The sequence below is a fragment of the Drosophila pseudoobscura genome, chromosome 4 (genome assembly GCF_009870125.1).
Source record: "Drosophila pseudoobscura strain MV-25-SWS-2005 chromosome 4, UCI_Dpse_MV25, whole genome shotgun sequence".
In the NCBI taxonomy this organism is placed as follows: Eukaryota; Metazoa; Arthropoda; class Insecta; order Diptera; family Drosophilidae; genus Drosophila; species Drosophila pseudoobscura.
In genome coordinates, this window is record NC_046681.1 from 3,746,712 (window position 1) to 3,771,955 (window position 25,244).

Sequence of the window (25,244 nt, forward strand, 5' to 3'; positions counted from 1 at the left end):
TCTCTGAAGGAAACCGATGTCTTTGAATTTAAATTATTGTTTTGTTTTCTTTCTCATTTAATTAAAGTCATCTTTAAAAGACATACTAAAACGATATCGCACGAATTGATTTATTATTAAAGGTTTTACAGAATTTAAAATGAAAAGTGATGAGCATGAATCTATATGTACGTGCTCGTCACATAAATGCATAAACTACTTAACACTAATACACAACATTTTTAATTACACCACCACCATCAATAGCAATGTCAAACAACATAGTCCAAGGCCCTGCAGCCAGCGCTAGTTAAGTTTTGTAAATTTCTCCATCTCTTACAATAATAATAATTATTTTTCTTTCTACATCCAAGTGCTAAAAAATATGGTATTTTTTATTTTATTCGGTTGAATAACTAATCATCTTGTGATTGCGTCTATCTTTTTAATCCTCATTCGGTATTTTATAATTGGGGTGCCAGCGAAGAAAACATGCCAGGAATATCCGTAATTCCCGAGAGCCTCGGGGCCACTACGTGGTTCCAAGCCATAATACGCTGCGATAAACTGGCTTAGGACAATATTTACCAAAAGTCATTCGTATGGACGTTAAAAAACTGAAGAATATCTTACATTTGCGGTAGCTAGCCCACTTATCGGGGATAATAACGATCTTTGTATCGGTACTCGTGTGTCGGTTTATTGGCTTATTAATATTAGGACTGTGAAGCGAATCTAATTTGAATTAATCAGAGTATGACGGGTTTATTTTAGAACTTCACCGCAAATTGCTTTCATAATTTCACACATATTTTATTTTTTTTTTCTGGTGTAAATTGATTTTGTAAATTCAAGTACGAGTACAAGTGGAACTAATCAACAGTCGCGATCCTATCGCGGTGACACTTGAGTTGCCACTGCAAATCTGTTAGTGCTACCAAATCCTTTCAATAGATATCATATACATTACACGATTCGCATAGCTCAGGTACGTCATCTGAATGGCACAACATCCCATCAAAATGGAATCGTTTATAATCTAAATAAAAAAATTTTGACTTAACTTCTGTAGGCGAGCGCTTTGCAGAACAAGATGAGAGTATTCCTCGTAGACCTGCTGGCTACGTTGGCGGTGAGTCGATATCAACATCTTGACAAATAGATTCAATGGCTATATTTTGGTAAACATTCTCTGGTTAGCTCGCGCAAGCCCTGGTGAAGGAGGAGATTCAGGCCAAGGCGTATTTGGAGAATCTGAACAAGGAGCTGGCCAAGCGCACCAACGTGCAAACAGAGGCTGCCTGGGCTTATGCCTCCAACATAAACGTTGAGAACGAAAAGAAAAAAATAGAGATATCTGCTGAGTTGGCAAAATTCAGGAGGGAGATTTCGAGCGATTTACAGAAGTTCCAGTGGCGCAGTTACCAGTCGGAGGATATCAAGAGACAGTTCAAGGCCCTGACCGAACTCGGATATGGCGCCTTGCCCGAGGCTGAATTTGCTGATTTCCTGGAAACCGTATCCGCCATGGCGTCGAACTTTGCCAAAGTAAAGGTCTGCGACTACAAGGACAAGTTAAAATGCGATCTGGCCCTGGAGCCAGAGATAGAAGAGATCATCAGCAAGAGCCGGGACCACGAGGAGCTCAAGTACTACTGGCGCGAGTTCTACGACAAGGCAGGCACGGCCGTGCGCTCCAATTTCGAGCGCTATGTGGAGCTGGTCAATAAGGCTGCCAAACTGAATAGTACGCGGAAACTGGCTGGAGATTCCTCAGAATTCCTTTTCACACTTGTCCCTTCTCTCAGATTTCACCTCTGGCGCGGAGTTCTGGTTGGATGATTTAGAGGACGACACCATCGAACAGCAGTTGGATAACATCTTCGCCGAAATCCGCCCGCTTTACGGGCAGATTCATGGTTATGTGCGCTACCGCCTGAGGAAGTATTACGGCAACGATGTGGTCTCTGAGAACGGACCCATTCCCATGCATCTTCTTGGCAACATGTGGGCGCAGCAATGGTCTGAGATCGCGGACATTGTTTCTCCCTTCCCCGAAAAGCCACTGGTGGATGTTACCGGAGAAATGGAGAAACAAGGGTACACCCCCCTCAAGATGTTCCAAATGGCCGATGACTTTTTCACCTCGATGAACCTCACCAAATTGCCGAAGTAAGATTGAAGATTGCTATAATTCCATGTCGAGCCTGGATCCAAATCTATTTGATCTACAATAGGGATTTCTGGGACAAGTCTATCATCGAGAAGCCCACGGATGGTCGCGACTTGATATGCCATGCCAGCGCCTGGAATTTGTACATCAAGGACGATGTGCGCATCAAGCAGTGCACCCGCGTTACCCAGGAACAGCTGTTCACAGTCCACCACGAGGTGGGTCATATTCAGTATGCCCTGCAGTATCAGCACCTGCCCTTCGTGTATTTGGCCGGGGCTAATCCTGGCTTCCATGAAGCCGTTGGGGATGTGGTCTCCCTGTCCGTTTCTACGCCCAAGCATCTGAAAAGGATCGGCGTGCTGTCGAACTATGTTCGCGATGACGAGGCCCGCATCAAACAGCTATTCTTCACGGCTCTGGAGAAGATCGTGTTCCTGCCGTTTGCTTTCACAATGGACAAGTACCGATGGGCGTTGTTCCGCGGGGAGGTCGAGAAGGCAAACTGGAACTGTGAGTTCTGGAAGTTGCGTGAGCAGTATTCCGGCATCGAGCCTCCGGTTGTGCGCAGCGAGAAGGACTTCGACCCCCCTGCCAAATATCACATATCTGCCGATACCGACTATGTTAGGTTTGTTTGGTCATCTCTCGATGATGATGAGCTTCAGTTGTGACGTAATTTGGTGGTTTCTCGCAGGTACCTCATCTCCTTCATCATCCAGTTCCAGTTCTACAAGTCCGCCTGCATTAAGGCTGGCCAATACGATGCCAACAATGCGGAGCTGCCCCTTGACAACTGTGATATCTACGGCAGTGCAGCAGCAGGCGAAGCCTTCCAGTAAGGATTGCTCTCAAATAAGTTACATTGTTTTCTAATCCATGGGGATCCTTTTGTCCACTCCACAGTAACATGCTCTCTATGGGTGCCTCCAAGCCCTGGCCCGATGCACTGGAGGCCTTCAACGGGGAGCGCATCATGAGTGGCAAGGCCATTGCCGAATACTTCGAACCCCTTCGCGTCTGGCTGGAGGCGGAGAACATCAAGAACAGTGTTCACATCGGCTGGACCGCTTCAGATAGTAAGTTATATACTCCCGATCCACTATTGAACTCTCGAATAATCCATTACTTTTCTCCCCCTTTACTTCAGAGTGTGTGGCCTCTTAATTTAAATACCTTCTGTTCTCTCACAGTTCATTGCTCAATAAAGTTTATAATTGCCTTACCAGTTTTAAATTATTTATACGAACGAGTTTTTATGAGCTTCTACATTCAAATGTTTGTATACCCTCGTAACACAGAGAGTACACGTCGAATTGGTAGGTATGCTTTTTGCGTAAAATCTAATTCTCATTCTAGTACAAGCGTATCTAATACAAGGTTGGATTGGCTTCGTTGGTCGAAAACACTCAAGCTAAGTTAGTTTATTCCTCGTACACATCTCGCCTCAGTCAGCCAAAAGCTGAGCACAGGGAACACTGGCACAGTGTCATACCCGCTCCGTGCTCCACTTGATTATAATTAACGAGGGGGAACGTTGTGAGTTGCTGCGGACACCGCAACTCTACGGTTATACCCGATACTAAGTCAGTATGGCTCTCCTCCGGCAGATGGCGCTAATATTTAACGACACGACAAAGAGTGCGTGCGAGAGAGACAGAAAATCAGTCTGAGCGTGACGTCGGGCGCTGCGTAGCCACTGCAAATTGATTTGTTCCTTTCGGCTATAAACATGATCTGATCTGATCCAGATTCAGCAATCTGATAGATATGGTCATTATCTATGATTCTGCGTTTTTAGTTTTCTCAAATCTGCAATATTGTGGATGCAACAGATTTTCGTCCTTTGTGGGGGCGGATGGGGGTGGGCCGAAATCCTGAGATATACGTTTTATAGTGACACTTTAAAGGAGTGTGTGTACCAAATTTGGTTACTCTAGCCTTAATAGTCTCTGAGATTTGTGGTTGCTTCAGATTTTCGTCCTTTGCGGGGGCGGAAGGGGGTGTGGCGAAATTTGGACAGGAAACGGTCAAGGTCCGATATCACAGGAGTGTGGATACCAAATTTGGTTGCACTGGCTTTTATAGGTTCTGAGATCCTTGAACTCATATTTTGCAATTGGCAAAACCGACCATGAAACCTGTGTGTTAGAGTGAGACAGAGCGAGAAAGAGTGATATTGTTTTCGTGATTCTGGCTGTAATAATTATACGATCTGGTTCAGATTTTGCACTCTAGAAGATATACTCATTCTCTACGATTTTAGTTTTCTCGTATCGTCGAAATTGTGGATGCCACAGATTTTTGCCCTTTGTGGGGGCGGAAGTGGGCGGGGCAAAGTTTTGAAATATTTTTGGAGCAGTGACATATCACAGAAGTCTGGATCCAAAACATCGTTGCTCTAGCTCTTATAGTCTTTGAGCATTAGGCGCTGAAGGGGACGGACAGACGGACAGACGGACAGACGGACGGACGGACAGACAGACAGGGCTCAATCGACTCGGCTATTGATGCTGATCAAGAATATATATACTTTATAGGGTCGGAAACGATTCCTTCTGGACGTTACACACATCCACTTTCACCACAAATCTAATATACCCCAATACTCATTTTGAGTATCGGGTATAAAAATTGGCTACTGGGTGCTCAGCCAATAGTCGACTGGGCTTCTGGCCATGGCCTCTGTCGTCGGCCTCCGTTGGTTAGTTGGTATCGAGAGCTGCGCCGGCGCAGAACGTCTGAAAAAGTTTGCGAAGGTTGGATATTGTGCCGGGAATTTAAATGAGCCACGACTGAGTTGCGAAAGTAAATTTGTACGAGTAGAAAGTGTGGGACTATGGGGAGGTTGTTGGTGGTTTTGGTGAGTCCAAGCGCCGTTGAAGTTTTGCCCAAAGGAGATGATTTCAACATGACATCCCTTCCATTCAGATCTTTGTAGGCTTTGTCCTGCCTAGTTCCTCGACTGACTCTACTTTGACTACCTTCCTCGTAGAGGCCAACCAACAACTGGCCGGCATCTATGATCAGGTGGTCTTGGCCCAGTTGCAGAATGAGTTACGTGGATCCAACGATATTGTAGCTCTCCTCGAGATGGAAATAGCGGACGAAAAGCTGCTGAACTACCTAAAATCTCTGATGGCTCATCTGGCAAAGTTCAAGCGTTTGAAGTTGGGGGATGCCACCCAGAAGAGGCAGCTGGAGAGGATACCGAGGCTGGGCTACAATGCCTTGGATGGCATGGAGCTCGCTCAAGTTTATGCGCTCGCCTCCAACATGAGCGACAGCTACCGCAACGTCCTACTATGCGCTTATAAGCAGCCAGGGAATTGCACTTTGCGGCTAATACCAGAGGTTCAGGCAATAGTCCAGGAGAGCCGTGACCTGGATGAGATCGAGTACTACTGGTATGAGTGGCGAAAGCAGACTGGACTGGCCACTCGGGATCAGTTTGTGGCCTTCATGGAGTTGTATAAGAAGACCGCCCAACTTAATGGATATCCGCGGGCCCAAGATTATTGGTTCCGATCGCTGGAGATGGGCGGAGCGCAGACCATGTCATTGCTGGATCGGCTGATGGCTGGACTGAGGCCGTTGTTCCTTCAGTTCCACGCTCATGTTAGGGGTTCCTTGAGAAAGATGCACGGAGAACGGTTGGTGCCCCGGGGCAGACCGTATCCACAGCATCTGGCCGAGGTCTTCATAGGAAACGCCTTTAGACGGGTTCGTGCCGAGTGGTATGTGGACTTACCATCGCCCCTGGCGGGGCTGGCAAATATCACCCAAGACCTCCATCGTCGCGGGTTGAGCACTACGCAGAGAGTGTTCTGGAATGTGGCCGAGTACTTTAGGGGACTTGGTCTGCCATTGCTGGAAAGGTAATTCCGATAAAACAGATATTCTCCAGCAAGGAATTTTCAAAGTGATCTCTTCCAGCTCCCTTTGGACAAATGCTCAGGTCGTGGCTGCTGATGATGACGACAGTTGCTGGCACAAGGTCTGGCGGTATTACACCCTTCCCATAACCAACTTCACCTACTGTCCCCTAAATGACGAGGAGCGTTTCCTCAATATGTTTGAGGCCCAGAGTGATCTTTATTACAACCGAGCTGCCTCCGGCCAGCCAACCCTGTTGCGCGATGAGCCCTTTCCCAGCTTCGGCGATGCCATTGGCAAGTGCTTCTCCCTGGCGGCCACCTCTCCACGCTACCTTCAGAAGTTGGGCTTGCTGCAGGAGGGAAAGTGGCTCGAGTTGCCCGCTCGACTGAACCGCTTGTATGTGCACGGTCTGCGCGTGGTCTTCCTGCTGCCCGTCTTCTATGTCCTCGATCGCTATCGTGTGGAGGTCCTAAGTGGACACATCCGAGCGGACGACAACGAGGCCTACTGGCGACTGACGGAACATTACACGGGAGCGGCAGCCCCTCGGAAACGCAGTAACGAACAGTTTGACGTCCCAGCCAAGTTGCTTATGGAGGTGGATGACCAGTATGCCAGGTTGAAAGCCTATGTGGAGAATCTCCTAGCAAATGTCTTGATCAATTATCCCTTTCAGCAACATCCTGAGCACCGTTCTACAGTTTCAGCTGCTCAAGCATTACTGCACAACGACGCTTCAGTTCGGAAAGGATAACCCTAGGAAAGCTTTGGATCTCTGCGATCTTTCCGACCAGCGTCAGATCGGTGCCAGTCTACAGCGTGCCATGGCACTAGGCTCATCCGTGCCCTACAGCGACGTCCTGCAGGAGTTGGTGGGTGAGCCGGAGATCAATATTGATGGGTTGTTGGCCTACTTCAAGCCCCTACACGATTGGTTGGTGCAGCAGAATCAGCTACAAAATCTGGATGTGGGTTGGGCATAGAATACATAGTATTAAAAGAAAAAAAATTTTTTGCTTCTGAAATCCCATAAGGTTACAAAAATCAGAGTGAAACCATCGAAAATTGGGGCGTTGACTGTCAAGAGTAATGTGTTGTTGAGCCTTTGTATACACATATCTCGGGAAAATGTTTCACTTTGGGGAAGTAGGTCCTTCCCCATACCATTCTAGGGCTAGACGGTAATTGGGAAATATAGTTTATATCCGTATTTTTGGTGCCCTTCTCGTACCTGGAAGTAGGGAACAGGATGTTTTTTTACCTACTATTGAATCTTTTTCGTTTACAACGCTTCTGTTTAAAAGCATTTTTATTTTTCGATGAAGATTATGAATGGTTGGGAATTTCCAACTCAGCCTGTAAGTATGCCTTTTATTGTACAGTAGAATTCATGTCAAATTCATGTGGAAATGTAATTGAAGATGTGACCTTTCGAGACAATTTAATCGTTGGAAACTAGGGTTCCTAGAATTATCCCAAAATAATTTAAGTTTAAGGATTCGAGAACATGACTATAGACGATGGGCATAGATGCCGAATTATTAGTTGCATACAATTCAACATCAAATTAAAATGCTAAAGAAATCGAAAACTTTGTGAAGGATTCTTTAAAGTTATCATCTATGAATCGTGCCGTCCTTCATCGAAATACGCTTAAAGTTTCAGTATTTAAACGCACCTTGCTCTCTGATTTTAAAATCAACTTATTACTCAAAATAAAAATGGAATATCAAATAAATGAATGAATACAAAATTCAAAATTGAATGTCGTGTTTCGGTACCGCTAAAACATGTTTACCGACGGTGTCTTCTCGTGCGAGTTCGAGGTATATGGTAAGGTCCAAGGCGTCTATTTCCGGCATCATGCCATGATCAAGGCCAAGACCATGGGACTTCGGGGCTGGTGCATGAACACGGCAAAAGGCACTGTCAGGGGCTACATGGAGGGGCGGCTTCCCGAGATCGACGTGATGAAGGAGTGGCTGAAAAACACGGGCAGTCCCGAGTCGAATGTCGAGAGGGTGAAGTTCAGTAGGCCACGTGAGAAGGAAGGATATGGCTTTCCCAATTTCCACGTCAGAGCCGATGGCTATGCAGAGACTTCAGTTCCAAAAAAAAACAAAAGAGTCCGACTATATTGAGTCAACCCCAAAACCAAAAGAATATTAGCATTAAAGAGCATCTCAAATGGAAGATTTCTGGGCCTGGGATCTCATCAGCTCGATCTGGACTTACCCGGTAAATATTTGCAATGATGATAAACTCGTAAATAGAGCCTTCCATTGTCTTAAAAAGATACCGGAAAGAGTCTAAAACAAAGGCACAACACAGGCGTGGAACTATAATTAAAATGCACTTGATTATGATGACTCTCAGAGGCTCTTCACTCGACAGCCACTCATTAGAACCGAACAAATAACTATAGCTAAGGAATAAAAATAAAAATAAATATTAACTGCAGTACGTGCTTGGATTGCGTCACTCTAAGCTCTCTTCGCTTTGCCGGGCATTGGGTATTGAGTTACACTAATTATTCATTCGTGTAAATTAATTATTTACGGACAGTTGACAGCCAATACTACAATATTTTCCCACGGTTCGACTAGTCCAGAACTTCTGTAAGATCTGGTATGGACGGGAGTTGAGAGAGCCATGTCTGACCTTGACTCTCAATTAGCTTTTTCCCCCAAAAAAATTGTGCCTTTATTTCAGGTAAGAATATATCACTGAGCAGCCAACCACATCATAAATCTGGCTAATATTTATGAGCTCATATCCGAGACAGATAGACTTTGCAGATCCCAATCTAATTACAGACTGAATCGCACATGTGGGTACATATATATGTATATTTGTATATGTGTATAGTATATATAGGTACATTCATAGCATGCATTCGCATCTGGACACCACTGGGATAGCAATCAAGCAATCAATCAGCATGCCAACTCATTCACTGTACTCGGGTGGCCAGTCACCAAGCACCAGCTATCACCTCTACGGATTGCTCTCTCCTTGTGCATACTCATGTATCTGTAAGTTTTCTGTGAGTCAGAACTTTGATCACTAGATCACTGGGTCAGGCCCGACTGAAAATATTCCACATTCCAAAAACAAGGGTGGTAGTTGTTAACAAGCAAACTATATGAATAAACCAGGAATTAATGCCCGAAGCTTAAACTTCTCCAACACAATATGTATCGTTATTACGCAACTATGATACGTTCAGGATTCAGACCCTGTGTTTTGGATAGGGTCTTATTTGGAGTTTAATTGATATTTTGTGTCGCCCTGTTGCTAATCGAAGGCCAAACAGATGCCAAACGCATTAGTTCTAGAGAACACAAACCCATCATCCCAAACATTTTCCACATTTCGCTGGGTCAAGAGCGACAATCAAGAAATTCCACAAATGCGGGTGGCGGCGCTGCCTTGTGGAACGCATGCGCAACATCAGCGCCAGCTGCGGCGAATAGCCGATCAGCAACAAATTTGCCTCGCTCTACGGGTCACTGATTTGCATTCAGGTGCTTTAGGCCGGCCACAGCAAATAGGGGGAAGATTAGTGTTAAATTGGATGGGGGTGGCGGTGACTGTTGCTCAATGAGGGTCTGAGCTATCGTTAGCTTACTTAGCACAGATAACCAGCGACTCACGTTGAGTTACTTCTGGATGTCCCCACCGACAGAAACAGAAACAGCAACAAAAACAGAAACTCACTCAATCGTTATGTACTTTCTCACAGTCGCTGGGGCTTGGCTTGGGGCTACAAGTACGAGTACCAGTACGGGTATTATGCGGTTAAGCTTTTCGACTGATAAGTGCCCTCACCCTCCCTTATAATTGCCAACATGCATGCACAACACAGATACACACGCATACAGGTGCCTCATTGTTGTTCACAAGCTTATGGATGATTTGATTGTACGAGTAGTTGTTGCTGCAGCAGAGAGACGTCGACAGAAGCAACATCGCCGGAGACCGAGTCCCAGTGCTAATTGCGATTATCTCACACGAAAATATATAGAAACATCTGACGACAGCGCCGGCAGCGACGCTGGCTGCAGCTGGGACTGCGCTCAAATTTGAATTCATTTTCGAGTTGGAAAAAAGTAACAAAGTAATTTCGAATAATATTCTTACCGTCTAGTCAGTAGAGTTTTAGACGCGATCGTTCCCTGACGTTACGTGGGCGGTACGAGATCTTGTGCTCTGTCAAAGGGAGAGAAAAAAGTGTCCCAAAGAGTGAAAGCTATTGTGTCTCGCAGATCACTTTTTCGATCAGTAAAGTTCTTTGACACTTACAGGCATGGTCTAAGAAAATCTTGTGATTGCAATTAAAGTACTTAATTGCTTGTGAAAGATTTAATAAGTGAGCTGTCAGGCCCGACCTTGGCAGTGTGAAATATAGATTTTAAGATAAGCATAATGCACGGTGTTTTGCCCACATGCTCTTTTTGGCTTTGCCTTTGTCTTGGCCTAGCCTGGGCCAGTCCACAGCTTAATCTGCCGACCCCACAGCCGGAGATCTCCTACAATGGCTACACCCCCAACGTGGCTACGACGCCCGCCCAGTTGAGGGCGGATCGTAATCGCGACCAACGCTACGGGCCGCCCTATGCGGACGATGTCGGCGGGGGAGCCGCGGATGACGGATCCGATGACTTTAGGGTGTGTTTTTACTTTCAGGCTAGGCTTTCCCTTGGCTCATTGGTATGCCCATTAACCCGGTGATCTCTCGCTTGCAGTACGGCCAGACCTATGACGAACGCATGAGAATAGGCTATGCCTATCCCTCGCCGCGTGTGAACTTCAGCGAGCACCCTGACTCACCCTTCAGCGCGGATGCCAATCAGTATGCCAACCACAACTACGGTCCGATCTCCAGCACCACCGATCGCAACTCTGGAATTGATCCCAACGCCAACGGCCGATACTCGGATGTCCCCTACTCCACTCCAGACAACAGGAACTACAACCCCAACGACCAGTACAACTATAATAACAATCCCAATGTGGATTTTGTGGGGGTGAACAACCGGAATCGCTTCGAGAACCCCTTCCTGTCCAACCAGGACCGCTTCAACCTCAACCAGGGCTACCTGGAGCGGCAGCGCTACCAACAGGACCGTCGCTACCAGCAGGAGCTGGAGAAGCTGCGCACTCTGTTGGTGGAATCCGATCAGAAGGGCTCCCTGGAGTGCACGGCCAACGTGGCGGCCCAGTGGAATTTCGAGACAAACGTAAACGATTTTACACAGACGGAAGCGGTGAGTAGTCTCGGGTAAACCTCGAGCAAGTACAGCTCGTACTCTAACTCTTACTCGTACTCGTACTCGTAATTGTGGTTGAACGGCACGCGATCTTCGTGGTGGTGGTGCACCTTTTTCCCAAGTGCCTAAGGCTGGCTGGCTTGTGTTCGCAGTTTTCGTACAGACACACACAGAAAAGTCAAAAAAGTCGCGTTCTGAAGGTCGAGTTGCCTTGTCAGATTCCCAGGCAGACATGCCAATGTCAAAGAGTTCTCATACTACAGTATGGGAGTTTTTGCAATCGTGAAAAGTTGTACGAGTATGTACTTATCGGTGCTGGAGGTAGACATATGAGCGGCCCTAATGTTTTACTTTAGTGAAGACCAAGTTACGAAAGTCCTTCTACTAAAATGTAACCTCTTCTCATTCTCACCCCCCAGCTTAATGCTCAACAACGCTATGTGGAGTTCCAGCGAATCACGGCGGAACAGTCGAAGCGCATTAACAAGGACCTCATCTTTGATCGCCGCCTCTACAGACAACTGATGTTGCAGTCTGAAGTGGGGCCCAACGCTCTGCCCTTGGACGTTCTAGACAGGGTGAGAGCTCCGTGCATTTAGCCAATGATCCCATATTTTTAAAGCTCTTGTTCCTATAGTACAATCGCCTGTTGAATGAAATGCTTTTCCTATACAACAGCGCCAGTGTTTGCGCCTACCAGCAGCCATTCCAGTGCGACCTGCACTACATACCACACCTCAAGGACATCATGGCCAAGAGTAGGGATTGGGATGAGCTACAGCACACGTGGGTGGAGTATCACCGAAAAGCCGGACGTGGAATGCGCGACAGCTACGAGCAGCTCATTGACGTAATGCAGGAGGTGGCCTATGTGAACAGTGAGTTCGAAATGCACACTTTCCTAGTCGGTCTCACAGCTCTGCTCTTGTAGATGTGACCAATGGCGGCGAGTACTGGTACCTGGCTTACGAGTCGGGCAACTTTCGCCAGGATATGGATATTGTGTGGGAGCAAATCCGTCCGCTGTATGAGGCTCTGCACGCCTATGTGCGAAGGAAGCTTAGGGATTACTATGGACCGGACCGCATTAACCGCATAGCCCCCATTCCTTCTCACATTCTGGGCAACATGTTCGGCCAGTCGTGGTCGAATGTCCTCGACATACTCATTCCGTATCCAGGTCGCAAGTTGATTGATGTCACACCCCGCATGGTTGAGCAGGGATACACTCCGCAGCTGATGTTCCAGCTGGCCGAGGAGTTTTTTACCTCCATCAACATGTCCGCCGTCGGACCGGAGTTCTATCGGAACTCGGTATTGGAGCAGCCCCTGGACAGGAGGGTGCTCTGCGAACCCTCGGCCTGGGACTTCTGCAATCGTCACGATTTTCGTGTCAAAATCTGCACCGACATCAATCAGCGGAGTCTGATCAGCGTGCACCACGAGATGGCTCACATTCAGTACTTCCTTCAATACCGTCATCTGCCCAAGGTCTTCCGGAATGGTGCCAATCCGGCCTTCCATCAAGCTGTGGGCGATGCCATCGGGCTGGCCGTGTCGACTCCAAAGCATTTGCAGACATTGGGCCTACTTCAACGATCATTGGATGAGTCCAGCTATGACATTAACTACCTCTTTACTATGGCCATTGACAAGGTACGAGTGATTCGAAAGACAGATTCTTTGAGCTCCAATATGATAACGAAACTATCTCCCAGGTGGCCTTTCTGCCCTTTGCCTTGTCTTTGGATAACTGGCGCTACGACGTCTTCAGCGGAAATGCGAACAAGCGAACTATGAACTGCCATTACTGGAATATGAGGTGAGTGTGGAGCAGTTTGGAAAGTATCCCACGCTTATATGCATTTTTCCTACCCTTAGGGAAAAGTATTCTGGTATCAAGCCGCCTGTCCTGCGATCTGAGAAGGACTTCGATTTGGGTGCCAAGTACCATATACCGGCAAATATTCCGTACATCAAGTAAGTGCTGAAAGTTCTTATGATTTCTTTAACCAATCCTTGGATTGCATAATTATTGGCAAGCATTTCTCTAAGTTAATTATTTGCCACATAACCAGGGCAATTAAAGCCCGACTATGGCATGTTATTAATTTTGCTATTTCTGATTACAATTCACACACGATTTCAAACATTTTCCGTCAAATTGCCGGCGATTACGCGCTGCGATCGCTGGATCGCTGGATCGGCGAACCGGCCGTGGAGTTGGCCCACTAACATCACATAATGACCAGCACATACTCATACAAAAAACTCGTGTGTGTGGCTTGGTGGAAAATGAAATTAAAATGAAACTCACACTAAAGCTGAAGCTGAAAACTCACATGTCTGCAATGTTTCCCGCATTCACTTTCCACTTGGCTGCTGCCGCCGACCCAAGCGGGACTCGACCGGGTTTCGGCTGGCCGTCATTTGAATAGGCCGAGACGAAAACTGTTGCGAAAATCTAGACAACACACGATATGTCCATCAACTGTGCAGGCTTTGGTGCCGAATGCCGGGTGCCTAACTCCAGCCGCTGACCCATTTAATTATAAATGTCTCGAATTTGCCTTTGTCGCGTCAATGCAATTTGCTTATGGCGATGTCAATGGCTGGCTTAGTTTGGACTGAATATATCGAAAAAACTACTCCGAAGGCTAGATAGAAAAACATGCAGCTGAGACTGGTAGCATGCAATTCCATTAATATGTTCACTTCGCCTCTTGGTCTCTCGTAATGCTGAATAGTTTTAAAATAGTTCAGTCTGGACTCCAATTTGATTTGAATTTGATTCAGCGGCTTGGCACCTTGGCGACTAACAAATACCCATTTAAATAAGGCTCAGCATTTGGTTGAATAAATAATAGCTTCGTAGTTTTCCAAGTACCTTGACATGCTTCTGTTTCGTTAGGACGCTGATATGGGCCAAATATTATCATGGCTTTGGTTCAGAACTCATGCAGAATGGCATTCAGAACTACGGGATAAATGTGTTCTCTATTGAAAGTGAAGTTTAATTAACTGCGAGTCCGATTCTCCACCAGAGCCATTAGCCAGATTTTTATGGCAGCCATTCTTTTGGCATTAGCCGCACGCTTCTGTGGAATAGGGGCGGCTGGGACGGAGGATTACAGCACCAGTTCAGGCTCTGTGTTGGCGATTATTTATTGCATAATCAATAAACTGCAAGCGCTACAGTTACATAAACAAAGGCTACCAGAAACAACTGGCCGCCGAGAGAGTTCGCCTCAATATGGTAATAAAACGGAGCTGCGGCACAGCTCTCGACGCGATGGTTTTTGTTTTCCTTTTGCATGGGGCTCCAGCTGGTCGACGGGGCTCTAATGCTCAAATATCGGTTAGCAGCACATGTCCTACAAACCGACTGAGGAAAAACGTGATAAATCCATGTCCCACTTTATTTAACCCACTCTGCAAATTGCAGCGGCTTCAATGAAGCCGAAAATGCAAATTGAAACCCAATCTTTGTGGTCGATGCAACAGCCCGGGTCGGCCACAGGCAGCGAAACCGCACTAAAAAGCGCAAACGTACATACTCGTTGTATACTATATACATATACGAGTAATCGTGCATAAAAGTCCGAGCAAAAGCAAAACAGCGCACTGCTGGTGCTAATAAAAAGTAATGCCCACACCGCACAGTAAACGCTAGGAAGTGGACGCCAGTGCAGCCGGAGACGTAGTCGGGCCCAATGCCGGCTAACTCTGGGCATTGGCTGTGGCTGTGGCAGGGGCTGTGGCAGGGTCTGCGGTTGCGGCATGAAGAGCGAAATGATACGAACGAGTATAGTGTGGAAAATGTAATAAACATGTTGAGCTGTCTCCGCTGCCTCCTTCACTACTCCTGCCTCCTGGCCGGCTGTCTGTCGGTGGGCGAGACACTTTGAATATGCAATTATGGATGCAAGGCGATGTTTACCTCATTTGAAAATTAGATAAGACATTTATGGGCAATGAACGGGTGAACGACTTGATTTTGGTTCTTCGTCTGCCATGCTTGGTTGCTTGGTTGCTTGGTTTTTTGTGAGGGGAGTGCAGTAGACTGTCTGGGAGTGTGTGGGGTTAGAAAGTGAATCCATTCTCCCTATCAAAACAACTGGAGAATGTAGCCATGAATTGTACTTTTATGAACAGGCTGTGGGTGAACAGTGTCTGGAAACTCAGTTGAAAACATTTCACTTAAATTTTACTAGTAATCATGGGAATCAGGGGAAAAATTTAATAATTTACTTAGTTTGATTTATCCACTGCAATAAAAATAATACGCGGATCCGCATCTCTTATAGAGAGGTAATTTTGGTCTATTTGTTGTTCAAAAATTCACTATATTGCTCGCAGTGTGTTATTTTAAGTCGATTGTTTGAAGCTAGGGCTCTGCGATGCTGAGAGTGCAGTTGCTTTTGAGACTTTTGAGACCACGACACTTTTACGTAGATGAATTCGCTGTTTGACGTTTCGATATGGAAATAGATTCTACTGAAAACCCGACATATATAAATAATGTATAATAAACCATTCAATGAAACCTTCTTTGTCTTTTGTTGACGAATTTCCCGCAAATTATTGTATCCAAATAAATTGATCAATCCGAATATCACAAATCACAAAGAAAAAAAACTTCTTTTGAAACTGAATGTCAATTAATGATTGAAAACTGTAATATAATTTTGCGAAATTATTATAATTCTGAAAAGAAGGTTTACTCTTCTCTCTAGTCTTTACTGTAGAACCATTACCATTGCTGCCCTGTATTATTTTTTGGTTTCACTGGGATAAGAGTTAGTTTGCTGGTTTGCTAAAGGATTGATTAAACAAAAAAGAAAATATTAAGATAAACAATGTTTTCGTTTTGATCACTTGGTTTTGTCGTTTTATTGTGTAATGTTCATCAGCTTCATTTAGTATGAGAATTTTTTGTTTTTACAGAGACAAAAATATTTGGTAAATTAAGTACTTTTTATAAATCCGTTTCGTCTGCTTTTCACTACAAGCAAAATTACATATATGTATGTGTGTATAGATGTAGAAGTATTACAAACTAGGGAGCGAAAATATTAAAACACTAATACAATACGTTCGTTAAAAACTGACTTAAATAGGCGCTTGCAGGACGCAGGCGACTGCGCTCCGCCCGACGTCTCCTTATCGAACTACAAACTTAACGCTAGCAGAAGTCTTATCACACGCTTACAACGCTGGGACGCTGCACACAACTGAATGATCGCTGATGATCGCTGGGAACCGGGTGCACGAGTCGTGGGACCAGAGCAGAGCAGAAGAAGGAGGAGCCGCGGCTGGAGGACAAAACAGCAGCAGCAACCACATCAAGATGCACCCAGGTGGACAGTCCGATCCAAGAATCCACAGCACCAGTACAACATCCATTGGATCCTAGAGAGAGATCTCCCTACGAGATCCAAGTGTCTGTGTCTGTCTGACCGTGTCTTGGGAGGGAAAGGGGTTCTAGTTGTTCTTGGTTTCGATTTCGATTTCGTTCTCGTTGTGTGGGCTGTGCGGCCCAAATGTGTCGCTCAGAAGTCTATAACTAAAGTTCATTTAACAATTCTCTCGTACATTTCTCACGGGTATTTTCGTCAACGTTTTATGGTTTGCTTTGTTTGTTTCTGTGTGGTATGTTGTATGTTTATGTTTAAGTTTATGGCTTAGAGCTAGAAGAGAGTTCGGTCTGTAAAACTAAGTTCGTCTGTTTCTCGTCTAATTTTCTCTGAATCTCAATCATCGTTTATCACGTTCTGCATAGCAAGTATTAATCAGTTGATCAGGGGAATGGAGTGGAACGGGAATGATATGGAATGGAGTGGATGGTATGGTAGTGTTTCGTATCTTTTGGAAAGGGACTTGGAATGTCGGTTCGAAGTTCGGAAGTTTGGATAATTACGACTGCTATTCCATTCATTACCGGTGCGCTTGCGCTTTTCAATGCTGCAAAAAAAAGATAGAGATAGAAAGAAAGAGTTCATTTCACCAATTTAGTAACCGTGATATGAATGATAGTCATGATAAGAAAAATCATGCTCCACCTCGGGCTCATGTTCCTCGATGGGATGTGAGTGCGATGAATGGTGATAGATGGGGGCGTGGTGGTGGTCCTCCTCGATGTGCTTGTGGATGAACTCGGGCTCCTTGTAGCTGATGTGCTTCTCATGGTACTCGGGCACGTGCTTTTCGATATGGACATGGACGGGCTTCTCCACGGGAATTTTCACCGGGTACGGAACGTGTTTCTCATGCTTGACTGGCACCTCCTTGATCACTGGGTAGGGGGCGGGGACATGAACCTTGACCTCATAGGGCACAGGCTTCTCGACATGCACTGGCACCGGACGATCATAGGGGACATGGACAGGAACTGGCACCTTCTTGATAACTGGCACGGCCACTGGCTTGTCCACGTAGTGGGGGACTGGCTTGTCAATATAGTGGGGCACGGGCTTGTCAACTGGCACCTTCACGGGGTAGTGGACAACCTTCTCGACAGGATAGGGTTTATCGACGTGCACGTGCTTCTCCACATTATAGTGCACAATCTTCTCAACAGGATACGGTGCTGGGACGTGGACCTTAACCGGCACGTGAACCTTCTTCTCGACTGGGTAAGGGGCTGGCACGTGAACCTACAAGGATATCGTTCGCTTAGGGGCATCGCTTGATGGGCGGATTATCAGTTTAGTTTACCTTTACTGGGACTGGGCGATCGTACGGCACATGGACGGCGTAAGGAACCTTTTTCTCAACTGGATATGGCGCTGCGACTTCATAAGGTACCTTCACGATCTCCTTGACTTCGTAGGGGATGTGCTTGATCACTGGATAGGGCTTTGGAACCTTGACCTTAACGGGCACGTGGATGTGCTTCTCCACGGGGACATGCACGATCTTTTCAATGGGCACGGGCACCGGCACCTTCTTGATCACCGTCAGTGTCTTCTCCTCGTGGATGGGGAAGTGTGGCACATGATGGTGATGGTGATGGTAATCCTCGTAGTGATGCAGGCCGCGCTTGGACTTTGTAGTGTCTTCGCTGGCAGCAGCCTCGGCCGGCTTGGCCTCGGGCTCAGCCTTCTTCTCGTCGGCAGCGGAGCTCTTCTCGCCCTCAGCGTTGGCGTAGCAGGTGGCCAATAGAAGGACCAAAGCCAGCGTTGTCGCTGTGCACTGTAGGATTAAGGAGTACCATTAAAGAATAAGCCTCAACTAGGTTGCTTTTTTTTTGAAAATAGCACTGATCGTTAATGCGTATGGAAAAGTTCGATCAAGGAGCGATCTTCGATCATAGATTGGCTTGAATCACTTCCTTAGTTGTTCACTGATTTAGTTGTACGAAAACAGTCGTGTCATTGTTTGTTCTTTGTCACTGATCCATTTTGTTGGTTTTTTCTCTATTTTGAGTCTTTTCTACCACTTTTTCACAGTACACTTTGATCCTCGTATCGAATACATACCATCAACTTCATGTTGCCAAGGTTTATCCTTCGATGGTGGGAATGGAAATCCGTATTCCCTGATTGGGTGGCACGCGACTTGCCACGAACGTCGTAGGGGGCGATTTAGAAGGCGAGAACTGATCCCGTCAGTCGCACGATCAATTTGGAACAGTATCGAGGAGGATTTATCTTATATTGGTTTCGACTCTACACGCTCCGAACCACTTTGGACTGTTGAACGGTTAACGGTTTAATGATGCCAACTGCAGCGCCTGAGCTCACTTTTATAGTTGAATCCGGAGCCAGCGAGTGAATGAATGCACGAAGCGAATGCGCGACTACCAAGCCGAAGAGTAGACAACGGCAGACAACAACCACAGCCACAGCCACAGCGACAGGTACAACAAACACATCAGCCGCTGCGAGCAGCAGTAATAATAATCGCAATAGCCCAAAACACATGCGGTGCGGCGAATGGTGAATGGTGGGTATTTGTGGCTGTGTGGTTGTCTGCCTCTGCCTCTGCTTTTGGTGGTCCGCTCGGCTCGTTGGATCTTGGAGGCGCGAAGTCGACGCAGCCAAGCGGCAAATGCAGCGCCAGCTCCGGCTTAAGAAAATCAAAAATAAGATTGCAATATCAGGTGGCGACCGAGGATCGGGGAGAGGGGTCTTTGATGAGGCAGTGGTACGAGTAGACGAGGGTCTATAGATGCGTGCCATTTTGCTGTTTAATTCGACTACCGTCAGCTGCCGTTTCTTCTCGGTGGTTGTGCTGCTGCTGTTGTTGCTGGAAGTCAATGCACGTAAAAAGCTTGAGAAACCACAAAGCACAAGCAACCGGCACCACAATTTCTTGTTGGTAATTGAATAATACCCAAGTGGATCCGCGGCCGTCGAGCCACATTCAAGTCGCCTTTTGGTGATGAGGCTTTGTTTCAATGTTGTTTTTATGTTAATCGGAGATGATTATGTGCTTGTTACTGATGGTCTTATACCGCTTTTCACTGACTGGAGATGGTTCTTTGACTATTCGACGAAAAGTGTTTGCAATGCCTCGGTCAGCGTGTGGCATTATTCACTAATTGTACTTCCTTTTAAAAAGCAGTACTTATTTTCAGTATTAATTTTGTACATTTTTTATATCCATTAGATTTGTCAAATTGTCCAAAGGGATTGGCATTCGATGGTTGAATCTATTCTTCCAATATATTAATATCTTTAATTATTTTTATCAGGAAGCTGGACACAAACCAACATTAAACGAATTTCTAACTCAATAATCAATGGAATACAAAATTATATTATTATATATAGTCTAAGCTCTAAGTCTAAGTCTTTAAGCTCTTTTACTCCGCTTCCTTCTCTTTTGTTGCCCCTTTCTTTCTGGTAGTGGAGGCCGTCTTTCCCCTTCCTCAAGTATCCACTGACAAGCCTCTGACTGCCACTTTGCGTCCTTTTACTTTTTTGGTCCCGCACAAAGCCTACCCCCGCTCACTTGACCAGGACTGGCACGAGCCCGGCCCGATATTCCTGGGCCAGTTTCCGCAGGTGAAGGTAAGGGAGGGAAGCTAGTCGCGAGGGGAGTGTGTCAGTCGGTCATTTGGTTGTGTCATTGCTCCACTTGAGAGTGGGGCGCAGACGGTCGTCAACCATAACCTAAGACAAGGCGGGTCTGTGTCTCGATTCCACGTCTCCATTTCATTCCACATTCAGCAATTGACACCACCACGGTCCAGTCGTCTCCCCAGTCCGGTCTGGTCTTACTTCGATTGCCTTCCTCGTTATTATGTCAATGGGTCTTCAGTCAGCTGCGGCTTGGCACACATGTGGAGTCCGTATAGAGATATGTAGATGTAGATATGTACTAGTATATTTGTTAGTACGAGTACAATCCAAGACTTGTTACGGCGGCGAATATTTTCTCGCTTTCGTTGCATGCATGCAACTTTCGATTTCGTTTCGTTTCGTTTCGATTCGCGTTTGTTGCATGTCTTGACCACATTGTTCGATTCACATTTCCCCAGCCAGTTCAGCCAGAAAGAGTTTGGCGAAAGAGAGACAGAGATGGAAAGAGAGCGAGCAGAGAGTGTTGGAAGCTGCCGTTAGATGCTCCAGCTATTGATGATTATGTCATATGTTTGTCGGGATGGTTTGTTCGTGGGGCGACTACTGCCTGGGAGATGATTTTGACTTCATTGTCTCGCCTCATCATAATCAGTTGAAGTGCAATTACTTCCTTGACTTAATTACCACAAATGACAAAATAACACCAGTACACCCTTCTTGGCCTCCTTCTTTGTGTCTTTACATTTAAAAATTATCTCTCGACTGAGGCCTGTCTTCTTCTATGGCGATAATCAGGCTGCAGCTCATTTGGTACATTGTCTGCGGCCTGACCTTGCCGTATTTGGCGATAAACCAAGCTTTACACAAATACAAAAATATACTTCTTCTGTGGAAGACAATTGGTGCGGGGCCGCTTTATGCGTCAACAAAAGTGTCAAAGTTTAACCAGCTGTCGATTGATCATCAGCATTGTGGCGGATGATTACGATTTGCATTTTTTCTTTGCTCGCTGCCTGATTTGGGTAACAATTTATTGTCCGCTCCGCTGTCTCCCGAGCATTCCATTCCATTCCGTTCCCATTTTGCGTCGCACAGCGTTTGATGTTGATGTCTCAAATCTTGGACGCCTTCCAACAATATATAGAGCTGTTACCCATGTGGGCAAAACTGACAGTTATGACATTTTATGTGCCATTTACAAAAGTATCTTCAAGTTTGTTGCCGCCTTTACACCGCTGGAAGGTTTTTGCTGTTGCTTGCCGTGCTGTATAACTGTTTTCGGGTCTCGGGTCTGGGTGGTTTCACCGTTTCACATTTTGTTCACCATGTAGACCGGGGCACTACAGGGTTCATTGCATTACTGGTCAAGGTCGCTGCTGCTTGGGTCTGAAAAGTGGCCCAGCACAGCAAAAGTAGCCAACGGAAAAGGCTTTGTATATGGTGGGAAAAAACCCTACAAGTCGGTTGAAAGTTTGCAGAGGTGGCAGATAGTGGCAGAGGAATGGGGGAAGGATACATTTCAGAGATGAGCAAATATTTACTTACAAATATTCAGTGGTGTCTGCAGATTAATCAATAGGTGAATCGAAACAGAAAGTGAATCTCCTTGACACGAGTGTTACATGCTATTGAAAGGGAAACCCCCCATATCAAGGCCAAGTCTCGGCTGACCACCCGATATGTTCATTAGGAAAACAAACCCAACTCACTGTCGGAACTCTTAACTATCCACATGATCTCCCGGCAGCCTGAAAAGACCCTTCCAATGAACTTGCAGACATGTAAAATGCAATGCAATAAAAGTGCCCCACAGTGGGGGAAGTGCTATCAGCTCTACCTTTCAGCTCTCCTCTCCACGTTGAACGCAGTAATTAGAGCCCGATCCGAGCTTACGGTCTGATCTTTACGCATCTCTCGGATGATAAGCAATACAAAACAAAACAAGAAATAATCAGAAAACGAAAGGAAAAGAGGTCAATGCCAAAAGCATTTGAACTCTTGGTGCTTGAGTGTGGTGTGGTTGGTTTATGGCACTTTTTTGGAGTGGAAATTGTTTAGGAGTTTATTATCCGAAAAATGAAGTCGCGATTTGGTCACATTGTCACGCGCCGTTGAACGCTTCGGCTGCGCTCAATTAGGCCAAAGCAAAAAAAAGAAAAATATATAAAATATACATATATTTACAATAGGTATGTATCTATGTATCGGGGTAGGTTATGAAAAGCTACCCGCTCGCCATGAGATGCAATTAATCAGGTTTGCGGCTTCAAGTCCCTTTTTCGGGGACGGGGATCAAGCTAAACCGATGAATAAGGAAGTCGAAGCTAAGTTGAGCCTTCGACTTCGACTGCGACCCACCTGCGAGTTTATGCAGATTTTTGCCAGAGAGCCAGAAAAACCAGTCAAAGGAAAACTATTTATTAGCGTAATAATTCCGCCTTTGGCCAGTTTCGAGCTGCTCACAGCTGCGAGGGGCGTGATCAGGTTTCTCCAGCGAAAGACTTAGTTGACCCATTGACTTAGTCAAAAATATTGCACAGGCCGCAAAAGTGTTTATGAAATATTATGAGGAAAATCCGCTGGCTGTCGTCACTTTTGCAACGGAAATTATTTTAAATATAGACTTCACTTTCGGTTTCGCTTTGGACTTCTACAATCCGTCTTTGTTTTTCTGTTCATAATTACAACAACACCCAAAGCCAAAACAAAGTTGGCAATCAAATGCCAGCCCCTAGTTAATGTTGGTGTAAATTGCGTAAATTCTGTACAAATTATGCTCTAACGTGGCCTATGGTACTGCGAGTATGACTATAGTGGGCAGACATTCGTCCTCGTCCAAGCAATTTATAAATTGTTGGCGTGTTCGCTTTACATTCGTAAAGTCTATTTAACAAAGCTCTTGGCTTTGCTGCCTCCCGAGTCGCACTGAGCTCAAGTTGTGTATGAAATGTATGGCCAAGCGAGAGGAGTTGCAGAAATAGCAGCAGAACAGCTGATATCTTTCGAAAAGAGCCAAATTCTGTATTTCGTATCACTAGGTGCCATGTGCATAGGTCCACTAAAAGATAATATCCAATATTTTCAAAAAAATTATATAAAATACAAATATCAAATTTCAAATATATAAATAGATAAATGTATTTATAATTTTATTCTTTAAAAACTCCACTCGAGCCCCTCGCTCAGTCAATAAATACAATATAGAGCGTAGCGCAATTAGGCAGCAGCAAATGTCTACAAACTAACCAAAAAACAAAAAACTACAATTAAGGAAAAATTCAAAATTTAGTCATTTCCAAGACGTAACGGTAGAAGCGAACGAAAATACATACCAAGTAAATTACAAAATTCAATTTTGATTTTCCGAAAGCTGCAAACCAAATAATAATTTCCAACTCTGTATATCTTGCTTTTCCAAAATAATATTTCAAAGAAAATAAGGGAGAATTAGAGAGAAAGGACAATAAAAGCCCGTTTGCATTAACAAGTCATACTAAATTCGAAGAAAGCTGAGAGTTCAATGCTGCCGTTCGAGCATAAGCAAATTGAACGGAGTAGGTTGTTGGGGAGTGGTTAATGCAAATTAATTATATTATATATAATATATTCCAAGGAGGATATTTTTTAATAATGTAGACAATATAACGTATTTGGTTGTTTTAATATTTATCAAATTAATCAAATTTACTCCAGAGAAAATATAAATGGGGCTTGTAATATAAAAACGTATGTTTTAGAATATGAATTTCTTATACGTCGGATTACCGAGCAATTGACAAATCTGAAAATGACTCCTTTCGCAGCAATTCATATGATTAATAAAGATCAAAGTATTAACTTTGTGCCTTGTTACATAATATCTTCGTTTCGGTATAAAGCATTATCCAAGTACATCCCCACCCCAAAAAAAAGAGTTACTTACTTGCAACGCTTCCCCGTCTCCGACTTTTCCAACTGCAATTGTTGCAAGTTTCAGCTGTCCTCCCATATTTGGCATAGTTTATAAATACTCGTATTCGTACGAGTATTCTCTATGATAAATGTTAAAAAATTATCCAGACATGTTTCTATTTATCTGCGGCGCTATCGCTCTGCTGGTTGCTTATTTCGCTTTTTTGGATTGTTGAAATGTTGCAACTTACATATTTGAGTTTGGAAAATTTCTTTGCAGCCGAAATGTTGCGGCGAAAGAAATTGCAAGTCAATTACCATTAGACGGTTTGCATGGCGCCATGACGCAATCGCCACATGTGGCAGCGGTGGCATGGCAGCGGTGGCATGGCAGCGGTGGCATGGCAGCAGAGACACGTGGCAACAAATACAATAACAGATAGCAAAGCCGACGTCATCACCATATCGCTAATTGATTGCGTCTGCTACGGCTGTTGTGCCTGTTGTTTCTTGTTGCTGTTGTTGCATTCACTTTGCTGGTTTTGGGTCGCGCCATTCTCCATTGCCACATGCCGCACGCTCAGATACTCATACGAGTATCTCCGTTGAGCACTTGCGTAGTTTCGCGGGTTAGGACAAGATCAATGTTGCTGATGTTGGTCAATTTGTGCAAGCAGGTTCTCCCGAAGCGAAAGACTCAGGCAACGAACTTGAAATGCGTGCCCGCTCCATCTGGACTGTTTGTCATTGAAATTGATTGAACCGATAAACGATGCTGGCAACCAGAGATAGCACTCCCTCTTTTATAAGATAACTGTTGCATCATTTTGACTGACTTGTTTTCCATTTCATTTTTAGCAAATTGCCTGATTTTTTCTGGTCTTAAGTGGTTGCAAAATTATGTGAGAAATTGCAGAGAAGAGAGTGGAGAGTGAAGTGTACCGATTGGGGCTTGAGGCAGGTCCAGTTCATTCGTGCAATACGTTTTAGCTGTTTATATAGCTTAGCGCTCCTAACTGT

The 25,244-nt window shown here is 45.2% G+C and overlaps 5 protein-coding genes and 1 long non-coding RNA gene across 8 annotated transcripts in view; 4 read left to right on the top strand and 2 right to left on the bottom strand.

The window, feature by feature from the left end:
• Nucleotides 1-356: 356 nt before the first annotated feature.
• On the bottom strand, nucleotides 357-810 carry LOC117184040 (uncharacterized). 2 transcript variants are annotated; one of them, XR_004469194.1, is made up of 2 exons: nucleotides 613-810; nucleotides 357-546 (listed from the first exon to the last, which is right to left on the bottom strand). It is a non-coding gene; the product is annotated as an uncharacterized lncRNA (long non-coding RNA). The 2 variants fall into 2 exon arrangements; XR_004469195.1 differs by having other exon boundaries at nucleotides 357-550.
• Nucleotides 811-895: 85 nt separating this feature from the next.
• LOC6904117 (angiotensin-converting enzyme-like) lies at nucleotides 896-3,395 on the top strand. The gene is made up of 8 exons (XM_033380066.1): nucleotides 896-967; nucleotides 1,052-1,111; nucleotides 1,180-1,726; nucleotides 1,788-2,151; nucleotides 2,217-2,783; nucleotides 2,850-2,990; nucleotides 3,059-3,231; nucleotides 3,303-3,395. Exons 2-8 carry the CDS (start codon nucleotides 1,073-1,075, stop codon nucleotides 3,317-3,319), a joined length of 1,848 nt encoding a protein of 615 aa, XP_033235957.1. The 5' UTR covers nucleotides 896-967; nucleotides 1,052-1,072; the 3' UTR covers nucleotides 3,320-3,395.
• Nucleotides 3,396-4,787: 1,392 nt separating this feature from the next.
• LOC6902708 (angiotensin-converting enzyme-like) lies at nucleotides 4,788-7,600 on the top strand. The gene is made up of 4 exons (XM_033380479.1): nucleotides 4,788-5,015; nucleotides 5,084-6,030; nucleotides 6,089-6,649; nucleotides 6,708-7,600. The coding sequence occupies exons 1-4, from the start codon at nucleotides 4,992-4,994 to the stop codon at nucleotides 7,012-7,014; spliced, it is 1,839 nt and encodes a 612-aa protein (XP_033236370.1). The 5' UTR covers nucleotides 4,788-4,991; the 3' UTR covers nucleotides 7,015-7,600.
• Nucleotides 7,601-7,731: 131 nt separating this feature from the next.
• On the top strand, nucleotides 7,732-8,494 carry Acyp (Acylphosphatase). The gene is made up of 2 exons (XM_002133185.3): nucleotides 7,732-8,269; nucleotides 8,327-8,494. The coding sequence occupies exon 1, from the start codon at nucleotides 7,822-7,824 to the stop codon at nucleotides 8,170-8,172; it is 351 nt and encodes a 116-aa protein (XP_002133221.1). The 5' UTR covers nucleotides 7,732-7,821; the 3' UTR covers nucleotides 8,173-8,269; nucleotides 8,327-8,494.
• A 1,682-nt stretch (nucleotides 8,495-10,176) lies between these two features.
• The window catches only part of Ance-3 (angiotensin-converting enzyme Ance-3), a 48,542-nt gene continuing 33,474 nt past the window's right edge, over nucleotides 10,177-25,244 (top strand). Inside the window, exons 1-7 of the mRNA XM_002133183.3 lie at nucleotides 10,177-10,702; nucleotides 10,780-11,301; nucleotides 11,724-11,882; nucleotides 11,942-12,182; nucleotides 12,236-12,960; nucleotides 13,023-13,126; nucleotides 13,186-13,284. Of these exons, the coding sequence (XP_002133219.2) occupies nucleotides 10,460-10,702; nucleotides 10,780-11,301; nucleotides 11,724-11,882; nucleotides 11,942-12,182; nucleotides 12,236-12,960; nucleotides 13,023-13,126; nucleotides 13,186-13,284 (2,093 nt within the window). The 5' untranslated portion in view covers nucleotides 10,177-10,459. The remainder of the gene's footprint in view (nucleotides 10,703-10,779; nucleotides 11,302-11,723; nucleotides 11,883-11,941; nucleotides 12,183-12,235; nucleotides 12,961-13,022; nucleotides 13,127-13,185; nucleotides 13,285-25,244) is intronic.
• Vajk1 lies at nucleotides 16,178-19,054 on the bottom strand. Of its 2 annotated transcripts, XM_002133184.3 has the most exons (4): nucleotides 18,786-19,054; nucleotides 18,022-18,498; nucleotides 17,367-17,960; nucleotides 16,178-17,268 (listed from the first exon to the last, which is right to left on the bottom strand). In XM_002133184.3, the coding sequence occupies exons 1-4, from the start codon at nucleotides 18,795-18,797 to the stop codon at nucleotides 17,263-17,265; spliced, it is 1,089 nt and encodes a 362-aa protein (XP_002133220.1). In that variant the 5' UTR covers nucleotides 18,798-19,054; the 3' UTR covers nucleotides 16,178-17,262. The 2 variants fall into 2 exon arrangements, with proteins under 2 accessions (XP_002133220.1, XP_015036806.1); XM_015181320.2 differs by having other exon boundaries at nucleotides 16,178-17,960.